The 22,315-nt window shown below is 40.6% G+C and overlaps 2 protein-coding genes across 4 annotated transcripts in view; one reads left to right on the forward strand and one right to left on the reverse strand.

Moving 5' to 3' along the window:
- The first annotated feature begins 1 nt into the window (after nucleotide 1).
- The window catches only part of LOC108105437 (arginase-1), a 26,448-nt gene continuing 4,134 nt past the window's right edge, over nucleotides 2–22,315 (forward strand). Inside the window, exons 1-3 of the mRNA XM_017212022.1 lie at nucleotides 2–367; nucleotides 470–673; nucleotides 740–926. Of these exons, the coding sequence (XP_017067511.1) occupies nucleotides 163–367; nucleotides 470–673; nucleotides 740–926 (596 nt within the window). The 5' untranslated portion in view covers nucleotides 2–162. The remainder of the gene's footprint in view (nucleotides 368–469; nucleotides 674–739; nucleotides 927–22,315) is intronic.
- Nucleotides 4,809–14,866, reverse strand: LOC108105434 (protein elav). Of its 3 annotated transcripts, XM_017212018.2 has the most exons (3): nucleotides 14,625–14,866; nucleotides 12,794–13,076; nucleotides 4,809–10,550 (listed from the first exon to the last, which is right to left on the reverse strand). In XM_017212018.2, coding segments are annotated over exons 2-3 (1,443 nt in total). In that variant the 5' UTR covers nucleotides 12,795–13,076; nucleotides 14,625–14,866; the 3' UTR covers nucleotides 4,809–9,108. The 3 variants fall into 3 exon arrangements, with proteins under 3 accessions (XP_017067507.1, XP_017067506.1, XP_017067508.1); XM_017212017.2 differs by lacking the exon at nucleotides 12,794–13,076; XM_017212019.2 differs by lacking the exons at nucleotides 12,794–13,076; nucleotides 14,625–14,866 and adding an exon at nucleotides 11,311–11,508.

The following is a 22,315-nucleotide window of genomic DNA, read 5'->3' on the forward strand; positions in this document are numbered from 1 at the left end:
TCAGGGGGTCCAGAGCCCAAGAGATAGTTGCTATTCGTGCTCATTGTCGTTGGGACGACGCCACGGTTGTTGTCTCCTCCACTGCGGATCCTCAGTTGCTGATCTTCTAGCGTTGCGAGCAGAGCAAACAGAACATATCCCAACTGACAGCACGCACAAAGCATGGGGTGGAGCCGCAAGTTAGCCTCAAGGTGTATCCACCTGCAGAGGGCGAAGAGCACCGCAGCAACGACCTTCAGGGAAGCTGAGCAGACTCTGGGCATCATTGGAGTGCCCTTTGCCAAGGGGCAGGGTAAACAGGGAGTGGAACTGGCGCCGGATCTCCTCCGGCAGAGCAGTTTGCGTCAGGTCCTGCAGAGCAGTCATGGTAAGTTAGAAGATCTGTGATTAGGGGCAGACTTAGACTACGGACCCCCAAAATAAAACAACAGTCAAGGTTAAGGTATAAATAAATGATTTTATTGCCCAGATGGCCTGGTGATACGGGACTACGGAAACCTGCAGTACGCCGTGGACGAGCCCCTTCTTCAGCAGCAGCGAGTCCACTATCACCACATCCGCAACTACGCGGACTTCATGGCCTGCAATCGAGCTTTGATTGAGCAGGTGAAGCTAATGCTCTCGGAGAACTCGCAGTTTCTGACCATTGGCGGCGATCATGCGATCGGTTTCGGTGAGTATCCATATCCTGGCCCTCGCTCCAATGATGGAATCCAAAAATCCGATTTGCCTGTTGCAGGCTCTGTGGCCGGACACCTGCAGCACACTCCGAATTTGTCGCTGGTCTGGATCGACGCTCATGCCGACATCAATCTGCACAGCACTTCGCAGTCGGGCAACATTCACGGGATGCCCGTGTCCTTTCTGCTGGAGCAGCTCCGAACCACCTGGCAGCACGCCGGCCTCCAGGACATCGCGCCCAACTGGTAAGTGTTCGAGCAATGCGCTTCTTACCCTGGCTGGCGTACTCGCATTTCAGTGCCTAATCAAAAAGACATTTTCTATAAACATTGCTGGAAGTAATATAATGTAAGATCACATTTCATCGTTATCTCATAGCTTAATGTAAATCTGGGTAGGAAACATTATCACTTAACATGGATCGATCCATTCACAAAACAAGACCAACGTAGTGTAAGAAGCGCATTACTCAGAGATGGTTACTTAGAGCTAGTCAAGTCGCACTTTAGTCTCTCGGTGAGGTTATTTATTTAATATTATATATATATATATATTATATATATAGTTATTTTGGGGTTTCGGGGTGGGGGTTTGCTGGGTGGGGGTTTTTTGGCGGGGGTTGGTTCGCCTTATCACAGTTGCCTTAACGAACTAAGAATTATTTGATTCGTTTTTGTTTTTGTTTGATTCTTTGCTTTCACTCTTGTTTTTCGATTTGTTTTTCTCTAAGTTAATTCATATTTTTCGTGTGCTTGCCTCAGTCTTTGGGTTTAGTTGCTATCAACCTTTAATCCGCTTATTTATAGATTGTTTAAATTTACACATTGCTTTTGCCTTGGGCAGTTCGGTATCAGTTTCATGTTTTTGCTTTTCTTCCAAGCTTTGGAAAGTCAGTCGAGAAGGTAGAAAACAAGTCAACTGAAGAGGATCAAATCAGAGATCACAGTTAATACAAAAGGAACCCAAGCTGCGGGGAATCCCCGGAAATCAAACGAAAAGTCGAGCTCTACGTTCTCGCGTTCTAATATCGTTTCTATATCTATATAGCGCTCTATAACTAGGCATTGTACACGGGACTTCGGGTTGGGGGGTTGGGCGTGGTGGGTGCTTTTGTTCTTCGGTTTAGTGGAAAACGGATAACGGAAAACTGAAACTCTTCTCTTCGGGAACTTAAAAGACACAACAAAGGGTTGCTCCTCTATATACACACACAACAAATCACAAATAATCACATTGAACGGACAGAATGACTGGCACGGAATGAGAACCGAAATAAGAACCAAAATCGAAATCGAAATCAGATTTATGTACATTATCAGACAGAGACTATAGACGAAACCATAAAGTTCCTTTCACGGAATCAAAATGTATCATACAAGAACCCAATCGCTTTCAAATAATCCAAAACAATATTTCAGTTTTTCAAATTCAAAATAATATATACAAATTTGTAGACTAGTTTTACTTTTGACTCGGAGAGCTATGAAGGATCAGCTATCTGACTACCCTTTCGGTAATAGTTTTGATCAGTTTCTAAGATACCGATGGTTGCTTAGTTGGTGTGAGGTTGGTGGGTTGTGCTTGGCTGGTTGAAAATCAAATCTATAAACTAGAAAACGCTTTCGAATTGGAGTTCTTCGAACTTTTTCTTTAATTGCAATACAAAACGTAAGTGTTTCTCCGAGTGTACGTGTTGGGGGGAAGGGTACAGTATAAATCATGTATGTACAATATATGTACATCGATTTGGAAAAGTTGGGAGAGTCAGGAGTCAGGAATTAGGAATCAGGAATCAGGGAATCGGGTGGATCTGTGGACATCTGTGGTTTATGCTTTAAATAATTACAATCAATATTAAACATTAAAGTATCAATCAATCAATATAATTACACAATCATTATCGGTTTAACGAAGTAATCAATTAATCATTAATCAATTTAATCGAAATTCAAGTTGAAGAAATGTGTTTGAAATATATTTGTTTGGTTTTTTTTGGTTTTTGCATAAATTCAATTGAAAATCGAACGAACAACAAGAACACGCCTGAAAATAAATCAAGAGAAAGAAACAAATTAGAAAATGCTTTGTAAATGATCATACTTTTTGCTGCAGGATATTCATGTGTTAACTTTACAGTTTTTTAGTTTGCTACAAATAGATTAATAAAAAGAGAAGGAAACAACCATTTAGATAAATCATCAGTTTTGCTCGCAAATTGTATATTGGGAAAAACATGTGCCAAAATTAGTACGGATCGGTCCGATCTCGATCGCATCTCCCGATGCTCTATCTTCTCCGATTACTCTTACTTACCGAAAAATCACACGAAACAATAAAAGTGAGTGAGGATACGAACAATACAACAATATATAACAACGCCAACAACGAACTGAAACTGAAAATTGATATCGATAATCCGGAAACGAAAATCTGCTACTGATCGATCGGGAATATATATAATACATATGTATGTAGTCGGCCCACAACGAAAGGAACGAAAGGGGAATCAACTGAAATGTCAAAATCGGATCGGATCATCATCATCGTCACATCGTCTCTCGTTAAATCTTCCTTCTCAGCGGGCAAATACAGTGGGACCAAAAAGCGTACGTTCAAAATACACTGAGCGAAATCATAAGAGCAAACAAAGAGCATACTCTTCTCGAGAGGGGGCACACAACAAACTGAAACTGAAATCTTCGAAATAGAGAGGGTGTTGTGTATCTGTGTGTTAGTGTGATAGACACTGTTAGAACCAAAACCAAAACTAAAAGAGAATCAAAACCCAAAGCCAAACCAGTCTAAGATGAAAATGCCATCGAAAGAAAAGGTTAAGGAAAACTTAAGGAAAACCCAAAGAGAATTCAAAATATTTGTGAACTTCGAAAACAGTCGGAATTGAAAATGAAGGAAAGCAAGAGCTAGAGCTGAAACCAAAGAGAAAGTTAAGGTAACCAAAAATCCAACGGAACAAAACAAAAGTTCGGTGTGTTCTGATATATACTATATAGAGAGATATGCATATATATATATATAAATAGTTATATGCATAAATATATATATATATATATATGAATATGTATATGGAAAAAGCAAGAAAAACTCATAATCATATATTTTGAAATACATTTATAATTAATATCTTTTTTAATTTGCTTGTATTCGTTTTTTTTTTTTGGTTTTGTATTGTTTTTCATTTTGAAATATCATTTGAAATGTGTGATAAATATTATTAATTAATTAATTAATCGATATAAATATGTTAATAAAATAAATTAAATAGTTTCCTCCTTCTCGCCGCCATCTTCGTCAGCTTCATCGTTTTAATCATAATCATAATCATAAATATATAAAAAAGGTATTTCCATCCTTCTTCTTGTCAATGATTATTAACGGTATCATTTGTGTCAACGCTATCGCTCTACCGCTAAGCATCTCCTCATCTCTGCCCATCGAAATGATAGATAAACTTTGCTCTAAAAATTACAAAAATTACACACAATTAAGCAATACAAAGATACAAGTTCAAAATGATACAGAGAGAACATGTCGCGACATGTTAGGGGAGTGGCATGGCGTGGCGTGGCGTGGCGGGGCGACTGTACTTCCTCCGCTAAACTAAACTATGAGATTCATTAATCATAAGCACTAAACATAATAGCATTACACAAATTAAAAGTATTCTCGTTTGCACACAAATAATATCGCAACTGGCAGAGTCTCTAAACCGAGCAACAAAAACTGGAATGCAAGTCTTTGGACTGTTTTTCGTGGGGACTGTTAACTGGGTCTACGACTTGGGGGACTGTTAACCAAAACTGGGACAGCGATCGGGAATGTCTTTTTTTTTCTTTTGCTGAGATCAACGGATTCCGATGGCCGCGATGGGCCTTGACTAGATCGATTCCTATATCTTTGAGTGACCGTCTGTCTGGTTCTTATAAGTTCTTATAAAAGTGAAAGAGATAGAGATAGATAGATAGAGAGAGAGAGAGAGATGGGGAGATAGAAGAAAATCCTGGTGTTCCAGGACTGGGGAAAACGAATAATTCGAGGTAGAAAAATCATATAGTTTAAAATCATACAAACAAAACCAAAATATAAATAAAAATGATGCTAAAATTTTCATCAAGTGTTTTTTATTGAAAGTAAATTTTTTCTCCGTGTATTTTTTTTTACTTGTTGTTTGGTGCGGAAATCAAATGAAATCATAAGAGGAAACATGAATTGTGGCGTAACTCGCGATCAAAAAGCAAAATACACAAAATCAAAGAAAGGAAATAAACCATACTAAATAATAATAAACATAATTATAATAATATTCATTCGATGGGACTCACAGAAAGCGATCAGCTAACGTGGCTTTACATGGTAACATTCAGACAGATTGTTTACGAGTATAGCTAAGATATCAACTAGAACCGCTGTGTCGTCGTGTCCTTTACTGTGTCTGTGACAGATCAAATGGATATAGCGTAAAATCATAAGTTAAAACTAAAACATAAAAGGTGGTTGCTGAAATCAAATCAAAATGGTTGGTTAACGAAATCAAATACAAAATACAAGGTACAAAATTAAAATTAAACCAAACTTTGGGGTAAATAGAGAGATATTAAGAAAGGGGGAGATTCTGAGGAGAGAGAAGATCAAGATCAAGATCTAGATCTAGATCTCTCCCTCTCTCTCTCTAAATATATATATATATATTTTTATCTCAGTGTATAATTAGACTAATTCTTCGTCATAATCTTCTTGTTCATCTTCGCTTTGTTCGAAACCAAAGGATGTTCAATTCAAATAGAATTAAATTAAATTTCGTAATTATAAAAATACAATAAATAATGTTGTTTGTTGTTTCGTTTCCGTTTCCGTTTCCGGTTCCGTTTCTGTTTTCGTTCTTTGCTTACTTAAATAGGTGAAGAAAAATGATGAGATATAAAGTATATGTACTCGAGATACATATCGAATTAGCTTAAAAAATAATTGTTGTATATTTTGTTAAATTTCTTTTTCTAGTTGCTGTGGCTTGCGTTTGTTTCTCGTTTACGGAGTTATATCAAATAATGATACTTTCAAGTTACATTAGCGTATTACTTTCGTTACTCATTTCTCGCTTAATAAAATTATAATTTGTAATTTATAGTTTGAGATGCTTGAAAATTGTTGTTGCTGCTGGTCTGCCGTTAGTTGCATTTTAAAACTATTGCACAAGAATTATAATTAATACAATCAATAGATCATCGATGACAAAAAATATAAGTATATATATATATATAGATTAAAGAATTAGTTAATTAAATTAAATATCGAATATACATTTAGATATATGCGTGTGTTGTCTGTGTGGGTTGGGGGTGTTTGCTGTGAGTGAGATTATGGGATGACAGAAATATAAATTAAACAAAATCAAGTACATAATCTTCATTCCACAGGAGGACTTCCTCCTGTGTGTTTTTCTTTCTTTCTTTTTGCGTGTGGTTGTATAAATAAACTAGCAGATTGTATATAATGTATTTCAAATTTATTCGAAAAAGCAGAAAGTCCATGTCGTGGGATATTTCCTTTGCTTGCTTTTCTCATTCTTTTTCTTTTTAATTTTCTTGTTAATTTTCTCTTTTGCTTCTCTTCTCAACTGTTTCGAGGGGCCAAATCTTTGGAAAAGGAAAGGAAACTGTCATCTGGTTTTTATTAGCTAGAAATTGCCATAGTTCTTTTGGTTTTGATCTAACACTCCTCCCTATTGCGGCGCCTCAAAACTTATCTCCTCCTCAAGGTAATCTTCTTCTTTTCCATCTTCTGACTAGAGTTCGTGTTGCGAATTTTGTTCAAACAAAAAAGAATTCTTTGTTGGCCTATAGTTATACAAAAAAATAATTATATTTATAGATATATATGCTAAGACATACATATATCTGATTACACATAGCGCTAGGTATCGTAATAATAATCAAAGTATAATCAATTTCTATTTCGCTTTCTTGGCTCTGCTCTGCCCTGTTCTGGCCTGCTCTGGCCTGCCCTGTTCTGCTGCCTGATCAATGCTTGTCACTGTAACTTAGCTTAGGAATTTATGCTATATTCGGAGAGTTAACTCAAAAGTAGTTGGGGCTGTGTCGTCTTAGGTTAAGTTTATAAACAAATCAAACACAAATCATTCGTATAAATATGCATGGTTGGGTCTGACAGGTTTCATGGACTGGATGCAGGAGCCTATTGTCAAATTCAATTCGTATACAAAGCAAACAAAGAAACCAAACAAAACTTAATTCAAATCTAGTACGTAATATTGAATCCAGAATCGAAATCATATATGTTGGTACTTATGTGTGTGTTCTTGGTGTGTCTGGTGTGGCTAATGTGTGTGTGTCTCACTCTCTCGCTTTAACAATCAAAAGAAGCAAAGAAACATACGGAATAATAGTTAAACAAACGGAAAAGTAACGCAAAATTGCACAAAAGTTTTTGATTTTGGACATGGGGGTTCATGGAGAAACTTATGTTTAGGATGTGCTGGGAGATATCCTCGTCCTATATCCTGACCCTCCTCCTTCTGTCCTTTGTCAACTTACTTGGCTAGAGAAATCGCTTTGCTAATGCTTTAGTTTACACCCTTCAAATTCCCATTTTTCTTTTTCGTTTTCGTTTCGTTTGTTTTTCTTTTTTTTACTTTCTTTTAAACTTTTGTCATATAAAAAATGGTTGTTGATGCTTTCCTTTTTGGTTTTTTCGTTTTTTTGTTTTTAGTTTTTAGTTTTTAGTATTGGTTTGTGCTACGCTTTCATTAAACGCTAAAAATGTTTGGGTTTAGCAAGTACTCATGCCTACTTGCTCCTTGAACTATTCATTATTTAAAGTATATAAGGTGTGTGCCTGCGACAGCGCGTGCCTGTACATAGACGGCTATAAACCTGCACCCACCTGCGTACACACACACTCGCACAATTACAGTATTCATATTCACTAACAATTATTTACTTTAGTAAAACTTTTCAAATTTGCGCATAAATTATTGTATTTCTTTTGTTTTCCGTTCGCTAACTTCCTCTCGATCCGATCATGCTATATGTTTTCTATATATTTTTTACAGTTTTCACTGTGTGTGTGTATGTGTGTGTGAGTGTGTGAGTGTGCTTAAGGGACACGAGTTTGGCTTGATCTTGATTCCGATCGGAATTTGTTTTCTAAGTGCAGAAAACAAACACGAAACATAAAAACATTCGTTAAATTTCTATATTTAAGTGTATATCTAGGTAGATATAGAACTATCGCATATACATATGGATATATATTTAGAATTATTAAACGTGCTCTGTTCGCGTTCGCCATTCGTACGTTAAGTATGTGGATTTTGTTTTTGTTTTTGTTTTTATGTTTCTTGTAATACTGTAGCAGCCTCCATGTTATGTATATATATCTATTATATTCAGGCGGTCCTTTTTTCATTGTCCCGCCCTCTTGCGATCAAGCCAAACTGATGTCCTATAACCACCACATATATATATGTAAATCCTAGACACTGAACTCCGCTAAACTCTTAACTCTGTTTTGGATTTTCGTTTTTTCGCTTTTTTAGTATCAAGTTTCAAAGTTTTTATGGTAGAAAAAGTTGGAGTGTAACTAACAGATTTCTTGTTTTCGTTTTTCGTTTTTGTTTTTGGTTTTAATTTGTTTGGAAGATTTCATTGCTGCGTTTTACTTAAGGTTAATAAATTTTTAAAATTTCTCATTTTCTTTTTGCTAGTAAAGTTAAATTTGTCTTAGTTTTTGTGTATTTTTGTGTGTTCGGTTGATTTCTTTGTTTTGCTTTGCGACTAATTTGACTGCGGCAACCTTTGACTTTGACTTTGACTCTTCCACAGCTGTCAGAGTGTGTTTGTGTTCTTCATATTGCAATTTATCCTTATAATCTCATTTTAATTCTCACTCCACTGCCTCCTGCCTCCTGTCTCCTGCCTCCCTACTCATCTACTTGCCTCAATCTAAATCTCTTTTATAACTTCAGGCAGCTTCTTTCTTTCGCTTGTTTCGTTTAGTTTATGATTTGTTACTTAAATGCTAAACAAGAAGAATTTTGCTATTGCAACGCTTTGGCCGGCGGTTTTGGGGATTGGATTTGGGGTATTTATGTAGTTAAAAAAGGGCTTTTTGGGGAGAGGTCTTCGCCGTTTCGTTGTGTCGTCTCATTTAGAGAGAGAGGGAGTACTTTCTCCTGCCTGTTACTTTCTTGTTTGTTTTTGTTCGTGTGTGTTTTACACATACTGTTTTGTTGCGCTTAGTTACCGTTATACCATGCATATTTATATATGTTTGTTGTGTGTGTGTGTGTTGGTGTGTTGGTGTGTGTGTGAGTGTCAGGATGTTTAGATTCAGGATAATGGTTTCGAGGGGGGTGCTGCTGCATCGTTATCCATTTCCACGTGGGCCGCTCTACTTGGCTTTGTTGGTCTTAAAGCTGACCTGCAGCACTCGATTGCCCATGGTGTAGCCGTTAAGCGCCCGGATGGCCATGGCCGCCTCATCGTAGTTGGTCATTGAGACGAAGCCATAGCCCTTGCACTGGTTCGTTGAGGGGTCCTTGACTATCTTGACCGATTGCACAGCCCCAAAGGGACCAAATAGCTGCCACAGGGCTGCCTCCTCCGTTTCTGGCGCCAGATTGTAGATAAAAATGGGATACGCACCGCCTGGACCGCTTGCCAGCGTTGTTGCCGCCGCCGCCGCCGCGCCCAGTCCATTGGGAAGCATAACATCCAGCATGTCACCAGCCATTGGCGAAAACCGGGCCAGTCCCTTGTTAACTGGCGTGTGCATGGCGCCGCCGATGCGTCGCACCAGCTGAGGATTGAGGAAAGCGGGCAACTGCGGCTGGATGATCTTACTGGTGCTGCCAGGTGTGTTGGAGAACTTAACCACAATGGGGTCCGTGCAGCTGGATGGTGTGGTGCCGTTCAAGGCAATGATAGCCCTTGTGGCCTCCTCTCGCTTATCAAATCGAATGAAGCCCACGCCCTTGGTCTGCGTATCGTTGCCAGCGTTCTGTAAAATGCGCGATGTGATTATAGCTCCGAATGGCGCGAAGATGGCCTCCAGTTCCTGCTGGGTCATCGTCTTCGGCAGCCCCGACACATACAGATTGGCGCCCTTGATGGCATCCGAAGATGGCCGGGCGAACGACACCTTGATAGTCTTGTTCTGCAATCGCAGACCATTCAACACATTGACAGCCTGCTCGGCATCCTGCGGCCGGACGTAATTCACGAAGCCGTATCCCAGACTCTGGCCCTTGCTGGGCGCTTGTGGATTGAGTGGATCGATGTAGACCTGCGACTTGTCGCGTATCAGCTTCACTGATTCAATCTCTCCGACGCTGGAAAAGAGCGAACGTATCTCGTCCTCTGTCATTGTTTGCGGCAAATAGTTGACAATAAGATTTGTGCGCGTCTCCGTGCTGCCGTTGCTGCCATTTTGGGCGGCCGATCCGGCATTGCCATTGGTATTGGGCTGAGCCTGCTGTGGCTGAGGCACTACGGCCTGTTGGACCGCAGCTTGCTGTACCACTGACGCTGCTTGCTGCTGCACCACCGCCTGTTGGGCCACGACGGCCTGCTGCTGCTGTTGGAGCTGCTGGGAAACCGCGGCAGCAGCCGCGGCCACCGCCTGCTGTGTCTGTTGTTGCTGCACCTGCAGGATCGCTTGCTGCACCTGTTGTTGCTGCAACTGGGCTGCTGCGGCCACTGCGGCCGCATTCTGTACTGGAGCAGCGGACGCATTTGTGGCCGCCACCGCAGCGGCTGCCGCTGCACTCTGCATTAGCTGCGTCTGAGTCTCCACTCCGCCGCCAGCTCCGGTATTTGCCATCATAAAGTCCACTGGATGGTTGGGATCGGGAGGTGTTTGAGATGGTTGGCAGGACCAACGCAATGGCAGGCGCATGGAAAGAATAGTTAAATGTCAAGATTAAACAATTTGCATGGTGTGTTAGTATTTCGTCTTGTAATATCTACGGTTAGGTGTGTTAGTAGTATGAATGGTTTTAATATCACTTTTATAGGCTTCTTAGTATATGTAAATATTCAGGTAATTCGAATGTTAGACGGTTATTTAGTGAAGTGTGGATGAAAGTATTCAATGATCATTCTTTCAAGTGTGTTTATTCACTTATCCATAACATACATATTATATGTTGTACAATAGTACTTTTTTATCAAAGTATAATCTGTATTTTGATCAACCCCATCATTTCCCAGAATATCTACAAGAGATAGGACCTCAGCCTTGCAAATATTCCCCAAAATGTATAGTTTTTTATCAAATTAATTTCCTAATTAGACGAATTTGTTTTAAGGACCTAAACTCGTCTGCATCCCTGGTCTTCGTCTCTCTCTCTGTCTTAGGGTTAGCGGTAAGCGGTTAGTTAAAGGAGCTTTGCTCAGTGGCGCCACCCAGCGGACTACTTTCTTTCCCGGCCGTTCTCTGTAACCATTGTCCCCCCTCTTGCCACACCTCTTCGCAGCTCCAACATTTATTTACACACCCCCACACTGGGAGTCAAAGCTCTCGGAACACCGATACACACATAGCACAGAAACACACACACACACACACAGACACACTAAAACAAACACACACCTTCGTCACTGGAAGAACTGAACTTCACTGAATTTTTGTTATTTCTCTGCGAGTGATTTTCGTGCTTGTGGTTGCTTTCGGTTTGCTATTCGATTTTTAAAATAAACCGTTCACTGGTGTCGAATGAATGTAGTTATTGGTTACAGAGTGAAAAGCGAGACCACATCCGCTGCGTCACAGGCACAGGATGCTTCTGAGGCTAGCGCAGGACTTTCTGGTCAGGCTCTGCGCTCCAGCCGCTCTTACTCTCTCGCCCCCTCTCTCACTCTCTTTTCCACTAACCGTTTGCTCCTCGGGAAACTGTTACAGCGCTTTGAATGTGTGTGTGTGTATATTTCGGTTTACCCCGCCCAGTTATGTAATGCCACAGACAGACGGGGTTAGGGACCAGGACATGCGAGAAATCAACTCGCACCCCTTCGAAAAAGCACAAAAAATGAGCAATAGACAGGCGAGCCACCCTTAGTCGAACAATTTGTAATATTTTCTTTTGCGAAAACGAATCGCAGAGCGGTGGCTTCAACGTAGATGAAAAGACTTGCCACCGCTTAAGGGTTAAACACACGGCACTGCCACCCCCAATGCCGGGTCTTGCTTTTATATATACATATGTACATGGTAACGCTGTAAGGGCAGTAAAAGCAGAGGCTGTGACAGAGGGGCGCCTAGAGAGAGAGAGAGTGTGTGGTTGCTTGGACTAAAACTAGCGGATGTTTCGGTTCAATGAACCACATAGGTGCGACAGAGACACAGGATTATTCAAAAGCGATCGCCGAGGAAATGGCATCATTTTGATGGTTTTACATATGACCACTACAGTAAATAATAGTTAGCGCGCGGTATATGCATATGGATATGGAACTATATATAATTCACTTTCGTTTCTCATTAAAAAACCTTCCGAAGTTGAAACTGATATCGGATAGGATAGGTTAACTTACAGGGACTTCATAGCAAACTATTTAAAGTTAAGTGATCAAGTGGTTGCCGTGTTAAATGGTTGAACTTAAAGCAATTTTTAATGAATGGACGACTAATTTATAAGAAAAACAGGGTAAATAATTTTGATTTTTGTATAAAAAACAAGTTCAACTCCCCACGACATACAGATTCGCACCACTTTTTGTACTGCCCGCTAAAGAGTCAAAAGGTCACGCGCGCACACATTGTCATCCCCATACCACCCATTTCCGCCCACTTATGGCAGGGGAACAGGCAGTGGTCTCGCTCATTCAACTATCACCTTAGCAACTACAGACGGACTTCGATAACTCGTTTTTCTATCTGAATATAACAACTGGCTCTTATTCGGATAAAATTAGTTTGGTTTAGAAATGTTTAAGTTATCAGAGTAAAACTGTAACACGCTAACCCCGCACCCTTTGAGAGGCTCTTTCTCTGTCTATCCTTTGCGTCCTGTGATCTACAATACCGTTAGCATGCTCTCCGTTCGGCTATAAGCCCGTTGTTTACCAATACTCACTTGTTTTTTGGTTTAGAGAGCGAGAGTGTGTTTTCTTATTTTGGGGAGGTAATTGGTGGCTGTTGCTGTTTGGGTGGTAAGCAAAGTGAATTAAGTTGCTAAGTTCTTTGCGGAATCTGAAATCCTTGCGCGCGCGCACTTACGGCGCTCCTCCTTGCACTCTCTCTCTCACTCTCTTTCACTTTCACACACTCTCCGGTGGTCCAGGACTTTGGTGTTTGTTGTAATGTTTTTGTAATCGTTTTTGTTAATAAATAAACGCTGGCGTCGTCGTGGCTGCCGTCTGATGTGGGCAAAAACAAAAATAATATAAAACAAAACAAATAAATAAAGCGGTGAATACAGTGTTTTAGGTGTTTGTGGTTTTAGTCTTAGTTTTTTGGTTTAGTTAGGGGGTGTTCTGTGTTCTAGTTTGTGCGCCTGTGTATGTATGTGCTCGCGTTTCTGTTATCGCAAATCGATTTTATCGATTTTCCCTCCCAATCACATCATTCATTTCATATTTCACTGGCAAAAAAAGGCACACTAAAATATTTCTGTGTACATATAAATATGTGCTAGCAAGTGAGCAATTTGTTGTTCGTTATACAATTCTATTGTGTGAGACTGGCTATTTTTGCGTTATTTTGAAATACACAAATGCTCATTATAACATTATCTCTCGCTTTTCAGTGCATTGATTTGTATAATTTTTGTTGTTGATGGTCGCCAGAGGGTTAAGGGGAGGATGGGATTGTGGGCGGAGGGGCGTAGATACAATGTATGGCTGCTATTGTTTTTATACCCATACATACATGCGTATGTGAGTGCGTATGCATGTATTTCATTTTTTGTTAAACGAATCGCGTTCTCTCTCACACATACACGTGCACTTAGTATCTATAAGTTATTTGTTGTTGTTGGAACTTAGAACACGTTGCTTTCCTTCTTTTTGGATGTTTTGGTTAAAGAAAAGCGTTTTATGGATCGGATCGGACTCATCTACCTTCAAGTTTACACTAACAACTCTGTTGCTACTACTACTATGTACACATATTGCTTTTGTTTGGTGTCTCAGCGTGTTTGTTTGCATTTGCTTTTTATGGCAACCGGCGTTTTGTTTACTGCAAAAAAAAACTCTGCCACTCACAAATTGCCGCTCTTTCAATCTCTCCTTTTCCTCTCCCCACAAATTAAATGCTTCAAATGGTAACTGTTCTTGTTCCTGCAATTATTTTTGTTGTTGTTGCGTACAATGCTCCTTGCACATAAAATCGATATGCTAGCTGCGCCCTTTTTGAAACTCTCTCTTGCTCTAGCAGACACACACACTGCTCTCCTCTCCCGCACACTCACAGATTTGAATTTGAGAAGCAAGCATTTACAGATACACAGCACATACAGAGGCGTCTCGTCTCGCATTAGCAGTAGATTTTAACGCAACTACTATCCTCGGACTAGACGCCCCCTCTCTCACTCTGGTTAACAGCCGCCCATCTCTCCTCCGCTCTCTTCTTTTGGTTTTGCTTTTTTTTTGGCATTGCTGTGCCCCTCTCTTTCTCTTTGTCTTTCTCCACCAAATTGCATATTGTTGTTTTGCCTATTAATATTTGTTTGAATGTATAAAACATCCACACCACACACACACCCACTAGCAAAAAAATAGATACATATGTGTAGCCACTCATATTATATGTATGTACATATGTGTGTATAATTGCACAATTATGCAGCGCGACGCGATCATTTGGCAAAAAAATTAATGGTACAATATCGTAGAGATTGTTTGTTATTGTTATTGTGATGTTTATTAGGTTGCACAAGACTCCGGATATCCGAGGGATTTTCTTACATTTCGTTCGGTTTAAGATGAGATTCGGCCAATAGCTGTAGTAGCTTCCAGTTGTAGTTTGTTTAGTCAACTCAACGGTAAGGTTTCGCACTACTTTCGAAAAAAAAATCAATTACAGAAAGAGCACACCAGGCACGAGATTTGCTTTTTGTTTTTCGATTTTCCTGGCTTTTCTTTTCACTGAGGCAGGAGCGTTCGAACTGCGGCGCACGATGGTTGGCGTGGAAATGAAATAATGAATGCGAAATTGAGGAATTGATGGTTTCGGTTTCCATTTCCACACAGAGCAACCTCTCATACACATATTGTTGTAGTTGCCTCTCATACAGGGTTGCAGTACGTGTTGTGTTCGAAGCGAACATGGAAAGTAGAGAACGAAAGAGAGCGGCAACACAGACGTGGGCGACAGCGTTTTCTTGCAAACAGGGGATTCCGTAAAAGACAGAGGATTATAAATATTATAATATTTTAAAATACAAAAAATTTTTAAATCAAAAACTTAAAATTAATATTGGGTAAACAAATCAATAGATTTATAAAAAGATCGAGCAAAACTTGGATTTTTTTTTAAAGGGTAACCCCTTTGCTACAGCCCTGTAAATTGCCTGCGCTCTCAGTTGTTGTAAGCGGTATTCACAGAGGCGAAATTTTGTTCATAAAAATGAATCGATCATGAAGGATTTTTTTATCCCACAGATTATAATACATTTGGTTAGTAAAATAAGGCATCAAATTTAGTTTAGAGTGAAGTAAAAAGTGCATTTGGTGCATTTAAATGCTAGTGTAACTGTTACTTAAACTGAGAACCAAAATGGCGATTACTCTCTGAGAGGAAGAGAAAAACGAGGGAGAGAAAAAGAGCGGCTGAGCTGCCGCTTTCAATTCCAGCGTTTGGCAATGTTTGAATACACGCGTTCTTTTAGTTCATTTTGTGTTAAAATTAATATTAAAATTTATCTATAGTTAGGACTGGTATTCGTACAAAAGCCCACAGACCATTGCTTTATTTTATGTTAATTCAAAGCTCACCACATTTTTAGGGGTTTTAAGTATAGTAGGTCCTATTGGAAATCATTGATATTGGCTGTTACGAACGAGGTCGTCAACCGATTTACGATACACGCGACCATTATCCTTGCCAAATAGCCGCGTTCTAAGGGCTGTTTTAGGTTTATGGTTCCGTTTCCTTTAATATTTTTTTTTGCACTAGCAACCACCAACGCTAGCCTTTGGGGTGGTTTTCGCATGCAGCATGCCTCGTACACCCCCTACCCAGAGAAATAAAACCGAAAAACAAGAGCCAAGGATCCAGGACCCATTTCGAAGAGCCGGTTCAATTTCAACACGCTGCAGTCCTGTCGTTTTTCAATGTTTCCCCTCGTTTTTGTTGCGTGCGTGTGCTTAATTGCGCTTGTATTCGGCATTCGGTGTTCGGCACTCGTCACGCCACACAGTATACTATATACCCTATGCCTGATATCGCATATAGCCACCCTCTGACTCCCCAACCCTTGTAACTTCCTGTTCCATGTGCTGATTTTTTACCCTGTTCCAGTCGCACGCTCTGTTCCAATTTACAAAACAAGCGACGAAGTCTTAGACTCGCGAAAGGAGGTACAGTGGACTCGAGCTATAGATAACAATGTTATTGAAATTTCTTTTAAGTCCTTTTATTATGTTTCATTTGATGTATTCTTAAAAATTATGTTTAAAGCCCAATACAGTAGATCCTTGGGTCACAATATCGAGGGTGTACTGCTCATCGGGAATTGTAACGCAACTTTCAGCTGGGGGTGGGTTTTGTCGTCCTTTGCGAATGGTGGTGTGGTGCTAGTGGCAACGGATATGTGGCAGGGTGGTGCCACTGCTGTACTCGTATGCGGATATGCGGATTCAGATTCAGACAGATCGGCGTCGCAAGTGTTTGGTTAGCATATACATACATGTATGTATGTAAATCTGCATATGTCCGCCCTTGCCATGTTTTTTCAAGCTGTTAAACTGAAAGAAGAGGATAATAAGTTTGCTTTAAATTTGTTTTTAAATGATAAATATCCATTATATTTCTTCTTTTCAGGGCCATATAGTTAATGGGTGCTACTAAATCATGTTTTACTTGTGGCGCTTTAACTAATTCGAACATTTGGGAACACACGCCAGATAAGATTCGGTTCTTATCGGATTAATCATGGGATCACTCACAATACCATTAACATTACATCAGCTTTTGTTTCGCTGACGCATGCAGATAGTGAAAGTTGGCGGCCACGTCCTTCCTGGTCGCTTTCTTCTACCCCAAAAAGTAGGCAACACAAGCTTTTTCCTAATATTCGGAAACAGGGTAAGCACAAGGGGGGACTCAAAAGCGAAAGGGTTGGGTGGGCAAATCCGTTTTAGCCACGGCAGATACAAAACAAAAACAACAACCGCCCGGCGTTACAACAAAGCAGGATTAAAAAAGCAGGCCCAACACAAGATTACAACAATGCTGGTAAAACTCAATGGGATGGGATGATGGTCTGCTCTTTTTTTCCGGGCAGAAGGGGAGGGACTCTGAAAAAGCCGTTGCCACCCTTAGCGTTACATAAACACCAAACCAAATTGAATAGCGGTAACAAAAAAAGGACTCGAAATAGTTAGTACACTCGAAAAACAAATCTTGAGTTTCGGGAACCCCCATTTGCAGAGCCCCCTTTGGGGATCAACTATTTGTTAGTTACTCTAGCTGCTACAATGGTTTAAGTTTCAGATCTCCCAAGGCCAGCTATTTTGATTTCGTTCTGTGTATTTATTAGGCTACAGCCACCCCCTTTCTGAGCCTTTCTCTTTCGTATATTTACATAATGATCCTTAGGGCGCTTTTAACTTTGCACGTCTCACTGCACAAATATCCACGATCTCGAGCCGGATCCGGCTACGGCTCCGGATTGGGCAGGAAGGATCCTGGCCGATCCGATCTGCAGCCGGCGACAGATGCACTTTCCCCCGAAACTAATAGTAATAATCATAAAAATTACCATAAGAAACCGGGTTCAAAGTCCAAGAGCAATGCACGATCGTAGCAGGAATAGAAAACCGAAGAGAGGGGTGCACGCACATAGACATATAGACGTATGGACATATGGAGGGGATGGGGAATACCAGGACATTCGGCACTGAATCGTGGCATGTGTTTCCCCTCTCCCTTTTTGCCGTCGGCGGCATTGTTATCCGTTTGTGTTGTGTTTTTGTTGCCGTTTTTCCTTTTCAGACATTTTCACCTTTGTCGCGGTGCAGGCTGCTCTCGTTCTGAATCCGATTCGGCTGCAGTCCTTGGGGTTGCGATCGTGGTCGAGCCAAGGACTCGCCACCTGGCCTACTAATCAGGATCACGAATGGCAAACGGCAGTGGGTGATCGATGATGGGGAAGGGGAATGTAGAACATTTGACTTTGGCAAAGGAAACTCAAAAATTAGAAACGATTCTATATAATAATAGAAAGGCGAAATTAGAGCCATCCTCAATTTTGCCCAACAAATATTGTTTAGCCCATAAAAGAGCCAAAAGTGGTCCAAATCTGGAATGTAATACATCGCTGCGCTCGTAATTTGATTTCGATCAAAACTGCATCCCCACCTTGAAACGTAAAAATGTTCCCATTTTTCGTAAATTTTGGTGATGTTACCAAATAGTATCATTATCCGTCGAAACTCGCAATCCTGATTATTGCCTAAAGAATTATTCTCATAACAAAGCCAATATTTGTAGGAATATAGAATGTGTTATAGCGTTGAATTCGTAATTAAAATTCCAATCGAACTGTGTCCCCACCTTAAAAAGTCAAAATTTAGCCGTTTTCCGAAAATTTTGATGATGTTACCCCTTATCGAAAGTGTGATATTTGGCTTCTCCCCATTTCCCCCGAATATTGGTAGTATTCTCCTCATAACTAAGGCAATAATGGTCCAAACATAGAATGCAATACCTCGTTGAGCTCGTAATTTGATTTCCAACAAAACTGTATCCCCACCTTGAAACGTAAACAACTTTCAATTTTTCGCAAATTTTAATGATGTTACTCCTTACAGAAAATGCAAAAATGTGTTAAAAATTCAAACTCACAAAATCGCTAAACCAATGATAAGGAAAGTTTGTTGGGGTCGTAAGCTTCACAAAACTGTCTTTATTTTAGCTCTGAGTCTTCATTTGACTAAATTGTAGGTATAATACCGATAAAAAATATTGCTACTTTCGATCAACACTTATAATCCTCATTTTTGTGCCATAATAATCCGAATTATTCTCATTACAAAGCCAATATTTGTCGGAACGATTAATGTCATATAGCGTTGAACTCGTAATTAAAATTCCAATCGAACTGTATCCCCACCTTAAAAAGTCAAAATTTAGCCGTTTTCCGAAAATTTTGATGATGTTACCCCTTACAGAAAATGCAAAAAATTGTCAAAAATTAAAATTGCCAAAATCATCAAACGAAGCATGAGGAAAGTTTGTTGTGGTTGTTAGCTTCACAAAACAGGCGTTCTTTCAGTTCTGCGAATTGTTTTGACCAAGTTATAGGTATAACCCCGATAAAAACTATGATAATTTTATGTCGAACGCATAGTCCTGATTTTGCCCCCAAAATGACAAGAGTTTTTCCTATAACAAATCCAATAATCGTCAGAATGTAGAAAGAAAAATATTGCAATTTTTATCAATAGTCTCCTCTTTTCGGCTTAATTTTTTTTTTTTTTTTTTTTTTTTTTTTTACATATTTACATTTTTATTTCGCCGGAATCGTTCAGGCATTTGAACATAACCGGGCGTTTATCAGGAAATTAGTTATGGTACTATGGGTGTACCTAGAGTATATGTACAAATATTTACAAAACTAAAATAAAACTATTTACAAAATATTACAAGTTTAAGAAATTAAGCGGGATGGCAAGTCGCTGGGGTGGAATCTACTAAGTCTTCTAGTAGATTGCGGGTCGGCAAGCCTGCTAGCCAGAGGATTTGGGTGACCTATTAGCCTGTCCGAGTATCGGCTGCTGTGTTGGTTTAAGAGATCGCCCACGGGAACAAGCCGTAAGTCGTTCTGGATGGCCTGGTTGGTTACGTACCACGGAAGCCCGGAAGCCCGTCTAGCAGCTCGTGCCTGAACTACCCTCAGCCTGTTTAGCTGGTGCTTAGACGCGGTGCCCCAAACTTGTATCGCATACGTCCAGGTTGGCGTGAGAATTGCATTTATTATCAGAACCTTTGTCGAAAGCTGGAGACTTTTCGCGCTCAGGAGCCAATCGAGCTTCTTAAGTTTGCGGTCGCACTTAGCTCTGATTGCCGTGATGTGGGTGTTCCATATGAGCCGCTGGTCTAGGTGTACACCCAAGTAGCACTGCGATGTGGCGTTCCGGATGGTGTCACCGTTAAAATTTAAGACGATGTCGATCGTAAGCCTTAGTGTAAATGTTACGCTTGCCGACTTGCTGCAGTTTATGGCTATATTCCATTGCTTGGTCCAGCGCTCCATCGCACGCAGCCAGTCCTGAACTGCAGCCGAAGCCGTCAGCTGAGATGTGTGGGACGCAAGCAACGCCGTGTCGTCAGCATATGTAGCCAAAAGCATACGGGCGTCTGTAGTGGGCGACGGAACTGGCATGTCACTTGTGTACATGGTGTAAAGAAATGGACCAAGCACACTTCCTTGGGGCACTCCTGCGTGGATGTGAGCCAAGCTGGATCTTGCGTCCCTTACTGCTACTACAAAGGTTCGATCGGCAAGAAAGGACCTCAGGATGACGAAGTAGGGAGCAGGGAGAAGTTCCTTGATTTTATACAGGAGGCCCTCATGCCACACCTTGTCAAAGGCTTGTTTGACATCCAGGAAGACGCCTACAGTGTGCAGTTTGTGCTCGAGTCCATGGGTGATGTGATTGACCAGGCGATGGACTTGTTCTGGACAGCCATGAGATTTTCTAAAGCCAAACTGATGTTGGGGTATATGGCCTTCTACTTGAGGTAGTTCTAAAAGACGACTGAGTAAACACCGCTCGAACACTTTCGATAGTGTAGACAATAAACTGATTGGACGGTAGGAATCAATTTGAGTCGGAGGCTTGTTTGGCTTAGGGATCATGATGATCCTGGCTTGCTTCCACTGCCTCGGAAAATGACCTAGGCTCAGCATGGCGTTGAAAATTTTACCACTGCAAGCACTCCTTTGGGTGGAAGAGCCTTTGCCGCTCGATTGTCGATGCCATCGGGTCCAGGAGTCTTTTTTAGGTTGAGCGCCTTTAATTGCAGCGTGACTTCTTGCGGCGTAATGTGCCTAATAGGGCGCGCTGGCTGGATAGAGGCTCTCACAAAGTTTGCAACTTCGTCGCGGTGCGAGGCGTCTGAGAGATCAAAAGGGGTGAAGGTATCAGACAAATGTTCAGCAAAAGCGTTTGCTTTGTCGGAATCGCTTTTAAGCCAGTGTCTACTATGACTTTGTATAGGGGATTGGACAATCGGCTGCCTTTTAACTCCTCTCGTAAGCTTCCATATGGAAAAGTCGCTGCAGTTGTCCGGTCCAGCTCCTTCCAGTAGGGTATCGATGTTCTTTTGGCGAGTTGTTGCTTTTCGGCTTAAAAATTAAATAATTATTTTCACTATAACTATGTTATATATATATGTTATATATCTCTCTCTAATTTTGGGTCAATCCCGAAAACAGACTACAGATATTGGTCAAACGTGATGTCATTTCGATAAGGTTCTGTGCTACATTGCCAGAATTCAGGAATTAACAGGCGAACAGAAGCTTTCAAATTGAACAGCTGATAAGTTTAGTTCCCGGTGCTTAGGACTTATCATGCCAATATCGAGATACGACACAGTAAACAACGGGATGCCCATCTCTAGCTTGTGTTTATTTTCAAGCTTTTGGTTGGCGAAACGAAGGTGGCGGCTGGAATTCTGGTAACGGCAGCATCACAAAAAAAGTACAATTATTTGGGCCTTCTCGAAACAAACAGCTTTTACTTGCTGTGATTTCGGATCGCCTGGAAGCAGAAATCCAAACACCCACAAAAATTAATGGGAAAAGCTGATTTTCCTGGAAAATTTGAACGAATTTGGACGATTTTACTCATAAAACCAGGAGATCATAATCGGCAGCAGGTGTATAGCGATTTATAAATAGCTAAGATTCCACTTGCTGTAATTTCTGTTCGCCTGGTAGCTGAACTCCAAAACTGCATCGATTTCAACCAGATTTGTGCCACATTTGAGCGAATTTGGCCGATTTTATGAAAACAAGAAGCTCATAAATCAGTAGCAGGCGAATTGCTCCCAGTTTATAAACCAAACTTAGAGATGGCCCCATGATTTCTGCTTTTCGGCACGGCTTATTGAAGTATTTGGGACTTTATTATTATTTCGTGCCTGTCGTGCCAAAGTCGTGATACGACAGTGAAAACAACGTGGTTGCTCATCTCTTGTTTATGTTTTGGTCTGCAATGGCAGCCATCTTGAAATTTATGAGCTCCACTTAGGGACGGCCACGTAAGTACTGTTTTTCGACACGACCGAATAAATTACAAGGGACTTAAATATTATTTCGTGCCTCTCGTGCTAGAGTCGTGACACTACACAGAAAACAACGAGGTTGCCCATCTCTTGTTTATGTTTTGGTCTGCAATGGCAACCATCTTGAAAAGGCAGCCAT

This window comes from Drosophila eugracilis, unplaced genomic scaffold, assembly GCF_018153835.1.
Source record: "Drosophila eugracilis isolate 14026-0451.02 unplaced genomic scaffold, ASM1815383v1 contig_2167, whole genome shotgun sequence".
Lineage (NCBI taxonomy): Eukaryota > Metazoa > Arthropoda > Insecta > Diptera > Drosophilidae > Drosophila > Drosophila eugracilis.